General features: G+C 36.2%; 1 protein-coding gene across 1 annotated transcript in view; it reads right to left on the reverse strand.

The window, feature by feature from the left end:
• The window catches only part of ADGRB3 (adhesion G protein-coupled receptor B3), a 492,392-nt gene that overhangs the window by 181,151 nt on the left and 290,136 nt on the right, over positions 1-21,105 (reverse strand). The window contains exons 14-15 of the mRNA XM_068399003.1: positions 18,982-19,084; positions 13,458-13,501 (exon numbers count right to left, since the gene is read on the reverse strand). Of these exons, the coding sequence (XP_068255104.1) occupies positions 13,458-13,501; positions 18,982-19,084 (147 nt within the window). The remainder of the gene's footprint in view (positions 1-13,457; positions 13,502-18,981; positions 19,085-21,105) is intronic.

Genomic DNA, 21,105 nt, shown 5'->3' on the forward strand with positions numbered 1-21,105 from the left:
ACTTTAACCTGAGGTTATTTTGCAAAAGGTATCCCCACCTCTTTATTAAGTATGTGTTTACCCCAAGGACATAATTTGGCAATCCATATTCTGAGGTGGAAATTGATACATAGGGCAGGATTCAGTTTGGTATTGAAACTTCTAAATTCGGGTACCTATATGTATACAAGTTGTCTAAGCTTCCATTATAGTCAATGGAGATCTTGTCAGTACGGTCTATAGAGCCTAGAGGACAGTCTCCCTGTAGTAGGAACCAGATGACTGTGGTACTGGCAGACATACACATTTTAGTGTTTTCATTTTCTTAATTTTGCAGTTAATTCTACTGTTAGCAATTGATTTAATTTCCTACATATAGTACTACTAGAGATGTCTTACAGTGGCTTTGCCTTCACCTTCTTTGAAGGGCATAGGTTTCTCCTATCTCCTGTAGATATATCATGAAATTGTTCTACACATCTGTATTAAGATATCTAAATTGAGCCTTTACTATTAACCCTTAATTCTAGGGCCTATTCAAACACATTTACATATCAATTATTTCCAGTTTCCTAGCTCCAAGCAGATTTCTGTCTCAGTCTGGTTAACAGAAAAGGGTAGGCATCTTGTTTAGTTTCTGTGAGTCACTCTTGTAGTTCTTTTCTCTCATTTGGCTGTCCAGGACATTTTGGCACCAAGTTTAAGGAAAATAAATCATCCTGCTGCATTCAGTAGCCTATGTTTAGGCTTCTACACTTAACTAACTTGGACACTTGCAATGCAGTAAATCTGGCAAAAAAAGCGTGCTTGAATATTTTCTCATGTTAACAAGATATCATTCTCACATTTGTATCAGCTTGCATTTGTAAAATGCCTCCTTGTAAACAAAACTAAACAAAAAAAAAAAAAATCCAGAAGGGAAAGTATTAAAAACACCAGCTGTAAAGTTGGCTAATGATGATCTATACTTCAGAATCAAATACAAAGAATATCAAAAACTTATTCGCATCCCCAAAACACTGACCTGGGTCTTCCTTGGGTTTTGTGATATATGTTTTCTCAGAAACAATTGCATTAATCAAAATAAACTGAAAATGTAAAGGTCCAAACAAACCAAAAGGAAAAATAGTTGTATAGGTTATAAAATGACATTTGAGTAACAGTTTGAGCTGGCAGCAGCAGAGAGAGGTTGTAAAAGAACAGTATCTCTGAAATAGCATGCCAGTATATATAGAAACTCCATACACAGCAGAAAATTTAGAAAATACCTTCCCACCTCACTCTCAGTCCTCCCTGGTTCTTCCCCACAATTGTCTGAGCAAGCAGTTGCTTTGTTCTCCTGAGATTAAGTGATGAAATAGTGATGCTTTTTGTCTGGGATTTCAACTTGTATCACCACTCTTAGATAGTCGTGCACCTACACACTAGTCTTTCGTGGTTCCTTAAAATGACACACAAGAGGTGTTGTTATTTTTGCAGGAAGATGAGAATGAAGCCAGGACCACGTGGGCTCCTTTACGAGTGCTAGACATCTTCTAGACTAAAGAAAGATGGGTAATTCTAGTGTCTAGGTCACGGGGTTGTGGACCTAAGCGCATCTTGTGTTCTAATTTTGGCTGAAACACTGACTCACTATGATATTTAGAGACCTGTGTATCTCCTTGACTCTGATGAAAATCTTCCTATTTGCTGGAAAAAGCTCAGAGTAAAAGAAGGTTGTGTCTGATCAGAGTTTTCTTGTATAAATCGATTACAAAAATACAAGAACAGAATGGTCTGCTTCAAATGCAAAACAAAAATAAAACATATTCCCGGCAGTTGATTGTACAGGGAAAGTAAGTCAGGATACATAGAAAATATATATATAAAAATATATACGTTTTTGGTGAATTCAGCATAGTTTTTCTCCTGCATTTACAACGAAGAAGACACAATGTAATTCACATTAAGGTGTGTTATTTCAAGATCAGTATATGGTGTCCAATATAAATAACATTAAGAGCATATTGAGTGTGACATCAAATAAATATATATTGCACTATGAAGAGCATGCCTTGCTGTGAAGTACAACAAAGAAAATGGTATTTCATATTTCCAGTTGTACTTCTTGGGTTGGTGCTAGCAAATATGTTTTACATGTTTTATTCCTCAAAGATTTTAATCTGTCTGTGTACATGAAATGAGGAAGTATGTGTGTGAGTATACACACAATTTGTGTACTTAAAACATCAGATGTTTGACTGTCCACTTACAAGAAAAAGGAGAAGAGAGGGGAAGAATGGGCTGAAGATGAGTGATGTGCATAGAAAAAGATACCGTTGCCTTTTTCCTGTATGTGCTACAACTTTTAAAGTATTTCTGCTTAAAGAGAGATTAGACTGTCTCCTGAACACTTCTGACTCTCTCTCATTTTAGAATTCCTGTACTAGCTGCTTGGCACTATGTTGGTTAAATGCAATCAGAAGTTGTTCAAACGAGATTGTTCTTTTTTGTTTTAAATAAATCATTTTGTTTTGTGTTATTATCTGACATTTGACATATTTACATTTTAAGCTATTTTGATATATTAAAACCATAGCTTCTTTTTGTGAGTAACCATTTAAAACTGAGCAGATATCAAAGAAAGTACTCCCTGACATTTTAAAAAGACATTGAATACATCTATATTGCAGTCAAATTGCAATCATGAAGTAGTATAAACCTAAAGGATTTAGTTTTATGTCTAGTCAAAATAATGTATTCTTTACAGGCTAAGCACACAAATATATCAAATTCATTATAAGGAGTGATTCTGTTTTTCTGGTTCTGTATTGCTCTGTATGTCAATATCTACAATCCCTTGATTATCACCATTCAAGTTGATGCAATAACTCCTGGATTTGTGCCAATATCTGTGGAATGATTCTGATTCTATGGTCCCAGTCCGGCATGCTGTTTAAGCCTGAGCCTTCAATGGATCTATTGGTAAACTTGACATCGGGAACATATTTATGTTATGTGATGAACTGATAGTAACGTGATAGCATTTTAATTCATGCTTTTGATATATGCAAAGATATTTCCGTAATTTATAAGACAAACATTTTGCTCTGCTTCCACAAAGTTATGGGGAGATGGAACAGAGAAGACAACCACTAGAAATTGCATCATTAGGATAACATGTAGCATTGGGAACCATAACCATAGCCTGTGAAATTTAGTATTATATTATATTCTCCATTGCTTAGAATAATAGCATGGATTGCAGGATGTTATCCCCAGCACATGCCCTTGAATGCATATGTATATTACACTTAGTTAACTAGCTATGCAAGAAACCTCTCTTACTCAATATTATCAGAGAAGATGATGATAACATTAAAAAATCATCACAAATACACCATGCTTTCAGCTAAAAATCTGTTCAGTCATAATCTAGCAGCTATTCAACACAACAGTTTTTTCATTAAATTGCTTTGCTTGGAGCTGTTCATCTAGCATATTACCTTCCATTTAAACTTGTTCAAATCCTGATATACATTTGTATTATTCTGATTAAGGTCTGGCCATCCTGCATAGCTTAAGCTTAATAAAAGATCTTTTATACAAATTAAGTGGTAAGTAGTATAAATATTGTCCTTACAATCTTTAAAACATCTAGAATTGTAACTGACAAAAACTAAAACATTATTTTTAATATTCTACTCTTGTTACTGGGATTTCAATTTAATGGTAAATTCAATTCATACCAGGTATATTCCTTTAATCAAATGTCAGAAAATGTAATGTTTTCCTCTCCTGTTTCTGTTTTAAAAGAATTTAACCAGCCTAGTTCATAGGAGACAATGGCATGTTGAGTTGTACTCTCAGTAAGCAGAACAGGGCTGAATTAAACACAGTAAAACATAGTATACAGCAAGCCTACCCCATATATAACCCCACATAAATTGGAAGATAAATATAAGTTCATATACACTTTATGCTTTCTCTGTGCTGAAATGGAGTGCATGATGAACTAGTCCTCATTTAATGACTCGATGTTCTCTTGATCTGTTTACCTGGTATATACAGAAAAACTGTTTATGCAGGATGAGATTCTGAGTACCACAGACAAAACACTATGGAATGGAAGCATGGATAACTACGGGAGGATCAACAAAAAGACATCAAGAGACTGGTGTATTTTATCCTAGGTTTTGACACACATAAATGATGCAAGTGCATAGCTATGCTACCAACATTTCAATGCATTTTTCTGAATATTGGGATGCTTCAAAGAATGAAAGTCTTAAACACGTCTTCTTTATCCACTCTGCTTCTTGTCTAGATTCAAATTCTCAAAACATCATTCATGAACACTATTTTTTAATGACAATGGCTTCTGGAAGTTAACCATACAGAAATATGTTTTTGTCTTTTTTTTTTTTCAAAGGGTGGCTTTCCACCAAATAGGCCTTTTCCGAAATTTTAGATTGAATACTGACGAGATTTTGTCAGTGAGGACATAAAGACATTGATTGACGTCATGGATAGGCACGTGAAGGTCTTTGCTTCCCTCTAGTGACTGGTCCAAGAAGAGATTTAAGTGAATCTGCTCGTGTTGCTCAACTATGGTACAGAGATTCAGCAAAGGATTAATTACATGTTAAGATACCTGTGAGGTCAGTGAGATGGTGATACAGCATTAAAGGCATATACTTGTGACAGCATTTGATAAAATATGGCGGATTTAAACTGGACGTGTTTGGTTTTGATTGAGTTTTACAGTTTTATCAGGCAGAGATATGATTTCAGTGTTGACAGTTCAAGAACAACTGAGGGACACCCTCTAAGATGCATTTCAAAACACTATTACAAACATTTCATTTAAGGTCATTTTGCCATACAAATACCTTTTCTTGTAGAAAAACAGACCAGACTTTGATGAATTACATGATGTTTGATTTATCAGAGAGAACAGTTATTAATTCAGAAGACTTCAATCAGATTTAGATCCATGCATTTGGAAGTAAAGACAAGCAATCCTATACTCTGCAAATGCTCAAAAATGCCTTGTATTATATTCTCCTCATAACAGTACTAAAAGTAGGGGTATTTATAACAGTTGTAGCTTTGTCTTTTTTGTACTGACCGCAAATAAGTTTAAAAGAAACAAATATATGTCTGTGCAAAACTATAGAATATGATTTACTTAAAAGCAATTTATGCACATGATCTGTGTCCCCCTTGACAAATGAACAGGAGAGAATGGCAGAAGGGCACTTCCCACAGCTCCTTCTCACACGGATAAGCAATATTCCCCAGATTTTTCATCTTCTTGGGTGATGCAATTAGATTTCTTTTTTGTTTAAGGAGGGCATAATAGAAGGACCTTTACTTCTGCTGCGCTACTTCTGTTGGATAAACAGAACTAAACTCTCCAGGACTGGCAATAGTCATGAGCTCATCAGAACGAATGAGAAAAAAACAGAAATATCATTATAAAACTATTTAACCTTTAGAGTTCTGCATCACAGCAGGGAAATTATATTGGTTTTGAGAACAGCTAGAGAGCATTCTCAATTAGGACTCAGGAAGTTAGAACTCTAACGGGTTTGATGTGTGACCTTGGACAAACAGCTTTGCTTTCATTATGCCCTAGTTTCCCCTATCTGTAAACCAAGGAGGATGATACCAACTTCTGTGTTAAATTTCTTTTAAATCTACAGGTGTAACACACTTTAAGAGTTATATATTACGAACGAGAAAGATTGGTAAACTTTTGCAGTTGTAATTGTGCTACATTGTACTTTTGGAAGCTGTATTGGATTTGTCGAACACTGTTTTCCCCTACAAGAGTCAGTCCAAGTCCAGCACCATGCTGGATTCACAGATCCCATCTGTTGCATTTCTTGGTGAGGTATTACTAGGGAAAACAACAATCACATTTTATTTGACTTAGTAACATCCATGAATTTTTCTGGAAACGTAGATACAAACCAAATTATGGCCAATTTTTTTCTGTTCTAAAGTTTATTCAAACTGCTTAATTACCTTCTGCCCTCATTATACATTAAAAAATATGTCAAAAGTCCAGTTCAAATCTTTAAATTTGATTATGAAGATACAACCACTACTTTTTATTCATTCACATTTCAGAATTATAATTGCCTGATATTACAAGAAACCACTATTTTTAGTTTCTGAAAATCTACATTTATATAATGGCAATAAATAACAATTGAGTTCCCAACAAATGGAGTTGATTAATCACTCAGTAAAAATTAAAAAGGAAGTGAACTTACTAGCAAGAATTAATTTGATTTCCTTTTTTTGCTATAAATCTCAGCAGGCCATGTAAGCTCTGTTCATGGCCATGTAGGTGTTAGCGAAGAGCAGTGTTAGAAAAAAGAGCTAAATTATAAATTCCTCCCATATATACTGATTCATTTTGTCTATGACTTAAGCAAAGAAAATTTTGGTCTGACTCTTTTTCAACATAAAGACACTTCATTTCATGTTGTATAATACCTACACATTTCAGAACTAAGTACTCCTGCGTTACAGTATAATCTTAGCAGTTTGGGAATTTAAAAATACTTAAATTTAGGTCTTGCATGGCTTGAGCAGTGGTTTGCCACTTGATCCGATCTGATTCAAATCAGTCAAAGAATTTTGGCTGTCTGCAAGGGAGTTTGGATCAGGTTTTTCATTCCATACTGTTTTAATGATAAAGAATAAGATTCTGTAGAGTCTTTCAACTCTTTATGTGAGGCTGCCAGGAACAGAAGATTATGTAGTGTGCTATTACACAGGTTCTATTATGGAAAGTTCTTCATAAAAGTAGGTACTGCACGAGGCATTTATCTTTTGAATAAGTTCATTAATGTTAACTCTTCCATTATATTCACAAATATAAGCATAGAAGCTAATGTGGAAAGCAAATTTTCTGCCTTGAAAAATATGAAAGAAGCAAAGTCTGACTGAAAAGCTGAACCGACAAGTCTGACTGAAGTTGATGGAACAAGCAAAACTTCAGCTGGCATATATTGCCAAAATACACTTACACGAATTACTCTTATTCAATTTTTATTCTACTTGTAGAAAAATCTATTTCCTCCATATCTTCCTCATGACAAAAATAATAGGACTGTAAAGTAATAGAAAGTAAGGAGAGACTATTACTCATATTTCCGGAAGCAAATTCTGATTTAGGATATTCTAATTATTGGATTATTAGCTTGAGACATTTTGAAGTGAGTTATAAAGAGTCATCTTGACATATTTTCAAAGGCTTGCAAGGCTAGGCTGAACAAAGAATAACTGTAATGGTCCATCATGGTAGTTTTAAAAAACATAGTGGAGAGGAGAGGGACAAAGCTGATCAGTGTTCCCTGTCAATTTTATCACAAGGCAATAAAATGCAAAAGTTTTTTTGCTGGTATGCATGCAAGCTTATATCCTAAGGCTGAGTCACATTCTGCCCTATAGGCAAATCTGTGAGAAAATCACAATTAACTGGTAGACTCTTCTTTATTCGCATTGAACAAATTCCTTTATGGACTATTTCTCCACCAATGTATCCAGGGACAATGGGAGAAAAATAATTAAAAGCTCTAGGGTATAATTAAAGAAAAAGTAATAGTAAACTTTTTTTAACCCTCTTTTTAATAGAGGATGTTATAATATGTCTAGAGAGACATCCTGAAGTTACACAAATGTATACAACTTCTCACTTCTCATATATAGGTATTCATAGTTTCACATAGATTCAGGGTAGAAAATTTAAGCCACTATCAATGTAAATTTGTATGGCAATGGAAAAAAATAGACAGAAGACCTACTGCTTGCCCTAAACTAAAACTGAACCAGATCAAAATCCTTGCAATATGAAAAATTTCAGCTAATTGCATTGTACTTCAGCCAATTGTATATTCAGCGGGCAGAAACTGCTACGAGCACACATATGGACAAATAAAAGGCTGTCATACTGTTATAACATCCTTCTGCAGCAGCTGGCAGAAAAGAGTCCCAGAATGCTAAAGCTCTTTCCTTACCCAGTGCTGTGAGATGTCATGTTGCACTGCATACAGCTGTGGAGCACACCGGCAACAACTGACACTGTCCTGTGGAGAGCACATGTGCACACATTACGTTCAACACATTTCTAAAAGAACGAACACTAGCTCCACTCTTTTGCTAATCAGCCAATGACTATTGAAACTCCCATGTGAGATGTGACCTCCTTCCAGTAACTCACTGTGTCCACCCCACCTTCCATGCCCTCACTGTGACGGTGTTAGCAGAGGGTTGCATGTGAGGGTGGTACTCACGATGCTAAGTACTGTGGCACCCAGCTTCCAGCTTCTTACTGTGTTTTTAATTCTGCACCCTGGTTCAAGAGCCCAGGGGCTGGGTCCACTGAGACAAGTGACAAGTCAGGCCAAACTTTCATGGATCCTAGAGCTCCATACAGACTGTCTGTTCTGGCACCTATTACAGATATAAGCATCAGAGAAGGCAACAAAGTTCAAGAGAACTGTTCAGACAGCCTTCAAAACTGCCACAGTAAATGTCACTTTTAAAATGTAAATGTATGCATGCATATAAGGATTCTTTGATCCACTGTGCTTACATAGCCTTGCCCAGACTTACATAAAGCAAAACAGCGCTAGGAAAAAAACACTGACAGTGATATGGGTAAGATTTAGGCATGGCATGGTGACAAATACATGGAAAGAGTAGTAAAATTAAATATAGGGGTGATGGGAATCAGCTCCCCAACCCATGAATATTTTCCTAAATAATATGGCAGAGTTCCAGCAGGACACATGAATAACACTCCAGGGGAGCCAACAGCTCAGTGGGCACAGGCTGCTCCTGTGAGGCTGAAAAGTGTGCATCAAACTCCTCAAGTAACTTCTGTAAAGAAAAAACTGAAGGGCTGGTCCCTGAGGTGTCCAAGTAAATGCTCTAACTGTTTGATTACTTGCTGGTTGAGACTGTATCTGCTGTGTCCTTCTCCCCTCTTTTCCTTTCCAGAAAGGTATGAGGGTCAGAAGAAAAGCTTTCATTAGTTTTTTTTTAAATCTTTAAAATCACTTCTGTAGAGTGGGAAAGTCAGCCCTAATATCTGACCAACTTATTTTCTTTCTCTCTGTGGACTGAGACACTGGAATTAGTGTATCAGAGTTCCTGAGAGCAGGGGTAGTTTGTTTATGCCAGACAATGCAAAGCAGAAAACATACAACTCTTTCTTGAGTTTTTGTTTTGTTGGTTTAAGGAACTCAATTGTTTCTCCTCAGAACGTCAATTACAAATATTCCACACAATTTCCAATGCACTGAAAGGACAATTGGTGGTCAATGGGACAGAGTCCAGCTGGAGGCCTGTGTCTAGCGGAGTCCCTCAAGGGTCGGTACTGGGACCAGTTCTATTCAATATATTCATTAATGACTTGGATGAGGGAATAGAGTGCACTGTCAGCAAGTTCGCTGATGACACAAAACTGGGAGGAGTGGCTGAGATGCCGGAAGGCTGCGCAGCCATTCAGAGAGACCTGGACAGGCTGGAGAGTTGGGCGGGGAGAAATTTAATGAAATATAACAAGGGCAAGTGTAGAGTCCTGCATCTGGGCAAGAACAACCCCATGTATGAGTACAAGTTGGGGACAGACCTGTTGGAGAGCAGCGTAGGGGAAAGGGACCTGGGGGTCCTAGTGGACAGCAGGATGACCATGAGCCAGCAGTGTGCCCTTGTGGCCAAGAAGGCCAATGGCATCCTGGGGTGTATTAGAAGGGGTGTGGTTAGCAGGTCAAGAGAGGTTCTCCTCCCCCTCTACTCTGCCCTGGTGAGGCCGCATCTGGAATATTGTGTCCAGTTCTGGGCCCCTCAGTTCAAGAAGGACAGGGAACTGCTACAGAGAGTCCAGCGCAGAGCCACGAAGATGATTAAGGGGGTGGAACATCTCCCTTATGAGGAGAGGCTGAGGGAGCTGGGTCTCTTTAGCTTGGAGAAGAGGAGACTGAGGGGTGACCTCATTCATGTTTATAAATATGTAAAGGGCAAGTGTCATGAGGATGGAGCCAGGCTCTTCTCAGTGACATCCCTTGACAGGACAAGGGGCAATGGGTGCAAGCTGGAACACAGGAGGTTCCACATAAATATGAGGAAAAACTTCTTTACGGTGAGGGTGACCGAACACTGGAACAGGCTGCCCAGAGAGGTTGTGGAGTCTCCTTCTCTGGAGACATTCAAAACCCGCCTGGATGCGTTCCTGTGTGATATGGTTTAGGCAATCCTGCTCCGGCAGGGGGATTGGACTAGATGATCTTTCGAGGTCCCTTCCAATCCCTAACGTTCTGTGATTCTGTGACAAGCATTCAGTAACCTAAGATTTTACTGAAGGTAACATTTAGAATACATTTTCTGAAATGAATGGATGAAGATATCAGTCAGATTTTTGAGGGGGAAAAAATCACCACTTACATACCATTGATGCAACCAGCTTCATGTAAGGAAGTTGGAAATAAAGGAAACACCAGAACTCACTAACAGCCTTGTTTCAAACAACACAGATAGATGTGCTCTATGTTTTGAGAGAATCAACTGAAATAAAATGCTGAATTACTGGATTTGAGTTTGCCCTTTATAATACATGACATAATATTTTATTCTTTAGTTGCACTGTCTCAATATTGTACACACATTTGACTAGCTGCCTATGGAGAGGGCACAAGCCTACCAGCTTGATAAATGGAAAATCTTATAAAATATCATCACAGGGAAGAACCACCAAATCTCACAGAAAGAATGGATTAAACTGCTTTTGCCAAAGTTAGGATGACCAAATTGCCACAAATAGCAATGGCAGTAGGATAGTTTGATGATCTGATGTGACTAAACAGCTCACAGACCCAGAACTTTCTTCAAGGATGGATGACAGGGAACTGTGAAGCACTCATCAATCTCCAGAGAAGCATGCCCAAAACCCAGACAGACAAAGCTGCTATTGGAGAAGTACTAAACTGACAAGGTCAGTGGAAGAAGTACCTTTTACCAAATGTGAACTTGCAATGCATGCAGACAAAGATGTGGGAGACATGGCTAAAAAGGTGGCAAAACCCGTTAGAGGTTACTGCTGGTTGTATGTCGATGATAAAGGCAAACATAGTTTTCATCTGAAAAGCACTTAATTTAAAACACCCGTCTCAGTGTAGACTACTGATTAGTTAAGCACCTTCAACTAAAAGCAGACTACATTTTGTTGGGTTTGTTCCAAAATGATTGCCAAATCTGGGTTATTCAAAGATTATCCAGTTTGGAAGGACATGAGCACAGCACAGCTCTGTAGGATTTGCAATGTGGATGAGGATATTAATTAATCGAATTCAGTTGCCTGCTGCTGAGAGTGGTTAATTCCTGAGACGTAGAAAAAAGTGGAAAAAACAAAAGAAAAAAAAGCTACCAAGAACCCAAAATCATCACGGGCACCTAACCAATTACATAGTCCTCTATATATTTATTTATTAAGATTTATAAATGATAGGAACCGATTCAGCATTACAGAGCTTTCATGATAATTTAAAACTCATGGTGTCAGAAAACAAATTCAGAACTATTCCTGAGTAAATACAAAAAAAATGCTCCAAAACAAAAAGAAAAATTACGAAACAACTAATGTTCCCACAGTTAACATCAGGGATCTTTTCCTAAGGGCTGGAAGAAAAAAGTAGAATTTTGCTCTTGCTATTACACACTCAGGTAAGAGAAAATGTAACATTCTCATAAAATAACACACATACATGTGTAAAACAAATGACAATCGTATCCATGCAGACCTTACTGATAAATCATCTCTTATTGTGAATATTTGATGGCTCATATCACTTTTCAAAACTGATAAATCTCTAAGGATACCCCCAATCTTCAAATATTTTAACATCTTCAATAGCTACTATTAAATAATATGACTAGAGAATATATCCTTCAGAATACAAAAGCATGTGTTTCCCCCTCAAAACCTCAGACTATTTTATGCAAGCTTTATGTAAATTTTAGATGTTTCAAAAGTTCACTTTTCCATCCAGATTCTGAAGCACACTGAAATCGGTACTTATATGTAGCACTGAAGTTCTGTATAAACAATACTAAGAGAAATGCATGCAAAATAACTGGCAAGCACAAAATACATTTGTTTGTGATTGCTTCACACATCCATCCCAAATACCTGCATGAAATATTTTAATCACGTTGTTAAATCCACAGCATGGTTTTTTTTTGGTAGTCTATTTCCTTGCAAATATGCCTTTGATATTCTGGACTGGAGCAGTAACATCAGAACATGTGCTCTAAATACAGAGTGCTTAAAGTAATGCATGTAAAAAATGGTAAATACTGTGTAAGCAAAACATTGTGAAGAGGAAACAAAGAACATGTTCCAAATGTTTTGCATTTCATGTGCACATAATAATACATAATATCAAGTCTTTCATGTACTTTATTCCACACATTTTACAGAAAATGGAACATTATGATGTTGCTGGCAAATAACTGCATTATGATTCTTTCGTAGAGGCACAGACCATGGTACTACTTGTATTTGAAAGGATTTCTAGTATCATGTCCAAAGTTTCTCATTTCTACACTATAATGTTGTTTCTCAGCCATCAGTGTACTGATGTAAACCCAGGCTCAACGACAAAAGCACTCACAAAATCACAGGCATACAATTTCTAACACTGTAGCCGAGTCTGTAGTACAAGACAGACATACATAACATACCTGGACAAGAAGTACATCATCATCTTTAAAACAATTAATATGGCAACCACATAGAGATCCTTCTTGAAACAATCTGTATTTAGGCAAAGTTCACCTTGACTTTAATGGGAAATTTACTGTGAAAGTTTAATGCAGCAAATTACAACTGCATAAACTTAGAATTCTTTTTAAACCACACTGATTTTACTGCTTCACTTCTTTACAGTGACATTTTCTGGTTTGCTACAGAAGGGAAACACACTGAAAAAAAGTAGCAGAAGACTTCTAGCAAGCTTTCACTATTTAGTATACAGCTATTATTTTACTAAACTAAAATGAAAATTTGAACTAACCAAAATGAAGATTGCTGTGGTATCACACTTGAAAATGATATTTCTCCTTGCACTAACAGAAATGGGAGCCTTCATTAGTTATCTGTCTGATTGTTTACCCACTAGCTTGTTGCTCAGCAACTACCATCAAGGAACTACAGTTCTTAGACATCCTCATTTTAATCTTGAAAAAGCAGATTAAAATGACTATGTGAGTAATCTCTTCCTGGTGAGATATTGTATTATTTCAATTTACACAGCTGCGGAAAGGAAGCCAAGTGACTGGAGAACCCAGTACTTTCACTCTGTGAAAGGTTCATTTTCCCTGCCCTTGTACAGACCCATTTACTGACCAACTACTTAAATATTGTTAGGTACTTCGTAATATTTGAGCCATAGCAATAGAAGCAAACATCTGTCACTTACGTTCTTGAATCATCCCACAGCACACAGTAGGGGTTCAATGTGCCCTAAGAAGAAAACAAACCAACCTGTTAGTTACTGGTATACAAAAAAATGTTATGCTTGACCTAAATATTTATTTAGGTCTTCTCCTACAAGATCATACTTATACTCTGACGCATTGATGACACTGAAGTTGCAAAAGCTTAAGGTTAATTCTTACGGGGTATTTAAAAAGCACTTGAACCTCAAAGCAGAGTATTTGCTGATTTCTCTCTCTTAGAAAAGGTAAGCGTAAAGTTGTCTATTATTTGGTATATCCTAGTAGAATTGAAATACGAGATAAGAGTTAATCTGTTAAGAGACTTGACTTGACTGAACACTTCTGGGTGAGTTTAGAAGCAGAACTTTAGGCCCCTCGGGAACTGGGATGTCAAAACCAGTATTGCCTTTAAAAATTTTAAGCATATGTTGGGCAATATGTCTGGAGGCTGGGATTTCAGATGACCCGACATTCTTTATCCAAATCCTTTTGTCAATTAGGTCCTAATTCAGCAGAGATTTTTGTTTGAAATAAGTTTTTTATCTTGAGCTTTACAATCCCATCTCCAACCTCTTTGAAGGCAGTGGAAGATTTCTGATTTGATTTAGAACAGGATGGGAATCTAGGTTTATTACACATCATTAAACTGTGGGTAATGTTTTGGGAAACTGAAATGTCTTTATTATTACTCATGTTTATTTTTTTGCCTAGGAAGAGTTGAGACAAAATTAAAAATCGAATTTTGTCCCTAATCTTGTAAATCTTCCTTTATCGAAACTCAGATTGATTTAGAAGTTCTTAGTCGGCTAAAAACTGCAAAACTGTATTCCTTTTCATCATAAACATTGGATATTCCCAGAAGTCAGCACTATATAAATAAATTAGATATAAAATACAGAATAAAAAATATTTTTAACAAAATCACAAGTGATTTGAAGAAACAGGTGGAATATACCATTTTCTTATATCAACGTTAGTGTAGTTCTCTCATGAATAGTGTTGGTGCAGTATATATAGAAATAGTTTAATATAGACAAAACACACCTTGATATTTCATTCTGAAAAGTGTTTTAGCTATAGAAAAAACATGGCAGCCTGTGAAGTAAAAATCTATTAAATATTTAAATTCTTCCATCCACCTCTTTATCAAAGATAAAAAAGGTCCTTCTGAAGATGCTTGTGAGAGAGGCATATAGGGAAATTTTGATCCTCTACTTCAGCATTTTGCTGACTGCATCGAATTTTATTAGTAGAGTATAAATACTTAAAACCAATGTATACTTATGTCACTTTATATTAACATAGCATGTACAAACATAAATAAAGGATGCTCCATTCCCTGAAGTATTTATAATATGAAGAAGAGGAAACGGAAGAGGGCACAGGACAAAGCACTGGGTAACAGACCCATTGAGATTCAGAGACCAGGTCCTGCATCATTAGCCAAAAGCTTTCAGATACATTGATAGAAGAGGATATAGAAGAGTAAGAATTAAGAACAGAATGATGGTGCAGAATTAACCTTTTTTTAAAATTGATTTTATAAAGAGTATTCATTTGTATCCTAAGACTGGGTGAAGAAATTCTACTTGCAATCTGATATAGATATATGCATACTAAAAAAGTACCCCTATAGCTGAATTGTAATAAGATATTGCATATCTGAGATCTGAGACCTGTCTTTCCTAGCAGCAGATATGCAGTTTATGCTCGCTATTCCCACAGTGTAAGCAGAGAGAATACAAAAACACTTTCAGAAAAAATGTCCACTAAAAAAAATCCACAAAACAGAGGGAAATAAAAGCCTTTGCAGAAAGCTGAAACACAATAAAACTTCTGCTGTCAGATCACATGCTTCACTCTCTTTGAAATGTATTCAAATGAAAAAAAAAGAGAATATATTTGGCCATTGCAGTCACTAATGAGAGATTAAGCAGAAACATGGAAAGCAGGATAAATATTACTCCTGTTCCTCAAGAAGGTCTTGTGTGAGGGTTCGCTCTGCCAGGTGTGGCAGCTCACAAGGACACAGTAGCCTTTGAGAACTTCTTCCTCTTTTGATATCCTGATCAAACACCCTTCAAGCACTGCAAGGACCACAAGGAGCCTGTCATCCTATTTTCTTCTTCACCCTTAACCTGTTGCTCACTTTTTCAGTCTTTCTGAGTCTGGCCTCCTGGCAATGTCTCCTCACACTGCTGCCATTGAGCTACCTCCAACAGCCATCGTTCTCCGTGAGGACAGCAATCTCATCACAGCTCTTGACAGTTAATTACTTAGCTGCAGCTAAGGAAGCAGCTACTGTGTCCATTAATGTTTACAGCTCTTGCAGTATTTATTTATACACTACAGTACAGGACTTGGATATCTCAAAAATGGACATATGTGTGTGAGTGTGCATGTATATATAACTCTGCCTGGCATATAAAACTGAACTTTCGAGATGTGATTGGCAACTTTGACAACAATGCAGCACAGTGCCAACTGTGTTTTGCAGCCAGGGTTTTCAGCCTCATTGAAAGCTTGATGCCCTATGCTACTGCTGGCTCGTTACTTTAGTGTCCCTGGAGTAAACCTCTGTGCTTTCACACAGTTCATATTCTTTCTGGAGAAATAAGATTTTGTCTGAGTTGTGCAGTTTTTAAAAGATTGCTTCAGTGTTTCTTTAATCAAACTACGGGAAAAATGTGATCACATTCATCAAGATGTTCACAGTGCATAATACCAAATATCATGTTCTCTAAATAATGCATTGCCACCCACATTCTCACTGTGGTCAACTGTCTATCATATTTTAATTTACCTGCAAATCCAAATACCATGCTATATTCCAAACAGCACATGTAATTGTGATTTACACTTCCTCCAAAAAATAATCCTCTGGTTTTATTAATGAACTGGCTAATTTTCATATAAAATGAAGCAATGATGATACATTTTGAATAAATTAACATAAGGGTAATTTGAATTAAACATATTAACTCTTATTAAATGATCACATTTGCCCATCTTTTAAAATAATCTCTTATCTACTTTTAAATTAGTCAGTGGACGGGGAGGTAAAAGAACAAATATGTGGGTACACTCCTATATATTAGTAGGCATACTCTAAAGGTTGCTTAAAAATTAGTCATTAAATCAATTTGGAAACAAACGGCTCTGAATAAAGAACAGCATTTCAAGAACAAAGGTTTGAAAGGAAGAAAAATAACAAGAAGAGCCATTCCAAAAAAATCAGATGAAAGAGAATGTCTGTATTTTATTTTCTGTTTAATAATCTATTTAATTGACATCATGATTAATCTGCAAGCCATTAATATATAATGTTCAAACGCTAAAGATATATTAAAACTAATTTTATCTTTCTGTATGTGACATATAAAGCTTGTTCTATAGTAATGTAAGTAAATAAATTCTTGTTTTCAAATGAGAAAATTATAGCAAAGAAGATTAGAAATAGATTCAGTCTGAAGGCAAAACCCACTCAAACCTACAAGATAATATTTCTATGCATCTAAGGAGGTGATTCCGCCCCTCTACTCTGCTCTCATGAAACCCACCTGGAGTACTGGATACAGCTCTGGGGCCTCCAACATAAGAAGGACATGGAGGTGTTGGATCGAGTCCAGAGGAGAGCCATGAAGATGATGAGAGGGCTGGAGCACCTCTCCTATGAAGAGAGGCTGAGAGAATTGGGGCTGTTCAGCCTGGAGAAGAGAAGGCTCTGGGGAGACCTTCTAGCAGCCTTCTGGTACCTGAAGGGGGCCTACAGGAAAGCCGGAGAGGGACTTTTTACAAGGGCATGTAGTGACAGGATGAGGGGTAACAGTTTTAAACTGAAAGAGTGTAGGTTTAGATTAGATATTAGGAAGAAATTCTTTGCTGTGAGGGTAGTGAGACACTGGAACAGGTTGCCCAGAGAAGTTGTGGATGCCCCCTCCCTGGCATCCTCCTGGCAACTCTTCCTAATAATGACCTTAGTGAAATCACCACAAGTATTTTATTTCAAAGGTGTTTTGGTTTTTTGTTGTTTTTTTTTTTCCTGATATATAGAATTAATTTATGGTCTACTTCAGCAAATACTCTATTATATTTTTAGTGAGATTTCTGACAGGAACAAAAGTTATGTTAAAGGCTGATATTATCTCTTCATACATATGACACAACTTAGGCTGGAAAAGAACCAAACCAAAACAAAAAAACAACCCTACCCACCCTAAAACATCTTAAAATTAAATAGAAACAGAGAATCATAAAAAAACCCAAAATTTCCACAATTCTTCATCAAACAACTTCTAATCTTACTGAAAGGTAAGGAGTCAGCTCAAGTCAGCTCAGTTTATATTCCTCTATTCCTTTCTTTTTTTCTGCTTGACTTTGCAGTAAATTTCACTGAGATGTTCTTTGAAATATCATTTTTCTGGGAACTGAATGGTGGATCATAATGACCACTGATGGGAAAATAGTCAGTCTCCTCTAACCTTGAGTAAAATGTAAACCAAAGATCTAGAGTTCAAAGAGTTTTCTTCATACTTTTGCCCAGAGACACGAATCCAAATTTCCTACTGACTGAAATATTTGGAACTCCTCCAGCTGAATTGTACCTATATGACCACTTCAGCAACTGTTTATAACAAAAAAAACACAGCTGTACAGTCTTTTGCATAACAATACTGTTTATTATAGCTCTAGTAACTCTGTCTCTTTAATTGTCTCTTTATGACTTTATTTAATGTAAACTCTTAACTCTTAGTAACATAAACAGTTTATATGCCATGTTTTCACATAAATTACTCCCATGCTTGTTATTTAACATTATTTCCCCAATATTGTAAATGACAAAAATTTCCTGCAAAAGATATATTTTATTCTCCCTGTGGCTGCTGGGATATTGCTGAGACGAGAAAGAAAAACTGTTAATATTTTTCATATATTTAGACAGAGAATCCCTTTTTTCAGATTTAAAATATTTTTAATGTGAGATTAAAGGCTGACAAGTATGGAATTAAAAATATTTGCACAAAAAATCTCAAACATTTATAAGAATTTTAAGCTAGGTTGGAACCAGAGCATTTTTTTCAAGGTCTGCTACAACAGGTTAGGTAAGAACTGGCTTTTGAGTATAAAATAATGAAAGAAAAGAAGAAAAGGCCTGAAGTTCTATGTAGCTCTGTGACCTATGCAGGGAGCAAAAGGTTAAGCATTCAGCACAATACTACATTTTCAACTATATCCATCAAAGCAGTTAATGGAGAGTTTTCGGTAGAAATTGGTGTTTAAATGAAAACCTCAAAACTCATGGAACAACTATTAATTTTGTTTTGCACATACACGTGCATGAAACAAGCAGACATTCCCTTCAAACTATGTTAGGCTGTTCCTGGGCTTAAATTTTAGCAGTTAAACTGAGTTTTATTACCTGATACTTAAAACAACCCTGCTTCTTTCTCTCATATGATCTGATGAATACTCTTGGAAGAGAATATCAACTATCCTTGTACTTACATTAGACAGATGAGCCAGTTCTATCTCCAGGAAAGAATCTGTAGTTTTGGGCTCAGGTCGTATAGTAACAACGATGATTTTTGAATTAACAACCGTAAAATTCCTGGGAAAAAAACATGTAAAAATGAAAGATTTAACTTAGTATGAAGTTAAATGAGGCTTTTGATATTACATTTAAAGCATCTCATCGATATTTTCCGTGTCTTTAGTTGACAAATGTTCAGAGAGAAAATATTTTTTTTTTTGGAAGTGGTGAAAAAATTCACTCATTACCAACTGCACCCGACACATTAAAGACTGAAGAGCAATAATGGTGGCAGAAGTGTCATTCCTTAAAGTATGATTTACTAATTAGAAGGGTGTATTGATGACACAAATATTCTGTCAATGTTTGAAAGCGTATCATTTGCTTCCCTCAATGCAGACCCACTAGCTATGTTTTATAAGAAACAGCATTTTTTCTTCCAAAGTGCTGCGTTGGACTTTTTTCTGACTGTTAACTGTAAAATTGTGAAGATGGATGAGTGCAATGGGAGATTATAGAGTTCTGTAGATTCTCTGCTCATGAAAAAAACATACCTGTTTCCAATTTTTGAGAAACTGTTGCATTTGGTATATGAGTAGGCAACTTTATCATCTAAATACTTTTGAAATATAATCCATAGTAGTGCCCTGACTGAAATCCCACCAAAACAAATAAATTTTTTCTCATATGTGAGATTAGGTTTGGTCTTATGTTGTACCAGGTACAATAATAATAATTTTCTATTAATTTCTCTAATTCATTATCAATCTCTCTTTCCATGTAAAATGTGGATCACTATGTTTTGTAGCTAACTTTCTAGGACAGACCTAGTATTGCCAAGGTTATGCTAATACACGCATAGACATATTGACATGATGTTCATGTCTGAGATCGTTGCTTCTTATGTCCCCATCAGGCTTAGAACAACCATCAGTTATCAGCCTGACTGTTTCTGATGATCATTATAGTATTTCCTTTGTATGCAATGCTGCTTTCAACACCTTCTGCTGATTGCACATAAACAAACATAAAACCTGACAGAAAGATATACTCACAGGTAGATGTTATCAAAGAAGAAACTAGGCAGTTTAGATGTAATTGTAATAGACAGTATAAATATTCTTTTGTTGTTGTTTAATTGCTCATTTTCTCCAGGGAAATGGTATTTAGGAGAGGATTCCATTTTGCTGGATCAGTGAAAGAGGAATTGCCATGGCTACAGTAACAGAAACTTAAACTCTGTGGGCACTTCACTCAGCACAAGGAATGAAATTCTTCTTCTGGGGCAATTTTACTCAGCCAAATCATATAATAAGAATATAATGGAAGTGGCTTTCTATTTTACTTAATTCCTATTTCTTCCCTTTTGTTGCACTTGAAAGTCTCACATATTGTTGATGAAAACATATATCTCTATGAGAGTAACATTTAATGTTCGGCAAAGTTTCAGTGCATTCTGTAGAAGGGAAGTAATGATGGTACCTTACTGTACATACAGCAGCTGAATATCTATAAACATTCCCAAGTAACACATAATTAAAAAAACCAAACAAAACTCCAAATAAATACAAAGCTGATTTCTCTAACAGATCACGACAGGTAGAAATATAACTTACTAGCCATTAAAAGATTTTGTCCATTTCGGAAATTCCCATAAGCTAAGGTAAATATTGCTATTTCAGTACTTGATCACAACCAGCCTTTGTGATTGAGAAATGTTTCCTTGCTATATCTAATTTTAGTACAGTTCTCATGCTTCCAGGGTGAGATCCAAAAGAGCACTTAAGTTCCCTGGATTGTAACCTTGAAACATCGATTTTACCTCAGTCTCATTAAAACTCTACCAATCCACTTATGTTCTCATGAGCCCCTAGCAGGCTGTATCACCAGAAAATAAATGTAACTGACTATATCACTGTGAAATGAAATCTGCATCACTCATTGCTGTCCTGTCTGGGCCGAATGCCTAGCTGCATATCTCATATTTACTGTTCAGATAGATATATTAAATTTCTATTATTCAAGGCATGTTGCTATCTCAAGACAGCATGAAAGAAGTCATAGTTCAATGTGTAAATGTTGTATACATTACAGAAAAA

Source organism: Nyctibius grandis, chromosome 1 (assembly GCF_013368605.1).
Source record: "Nyctibius grandis isolate bNycGra1 chromosome 1, bNycGra1.pri, whole genome shotgun sequence".
NCBI classification, from domain to species: domain Eukaryota; kingdom Metazoa; phylum Chordata; class Aves; order Nyctibiiformes; family Nyctibiidae; genus Nyctibius; species Nyctibius grandis.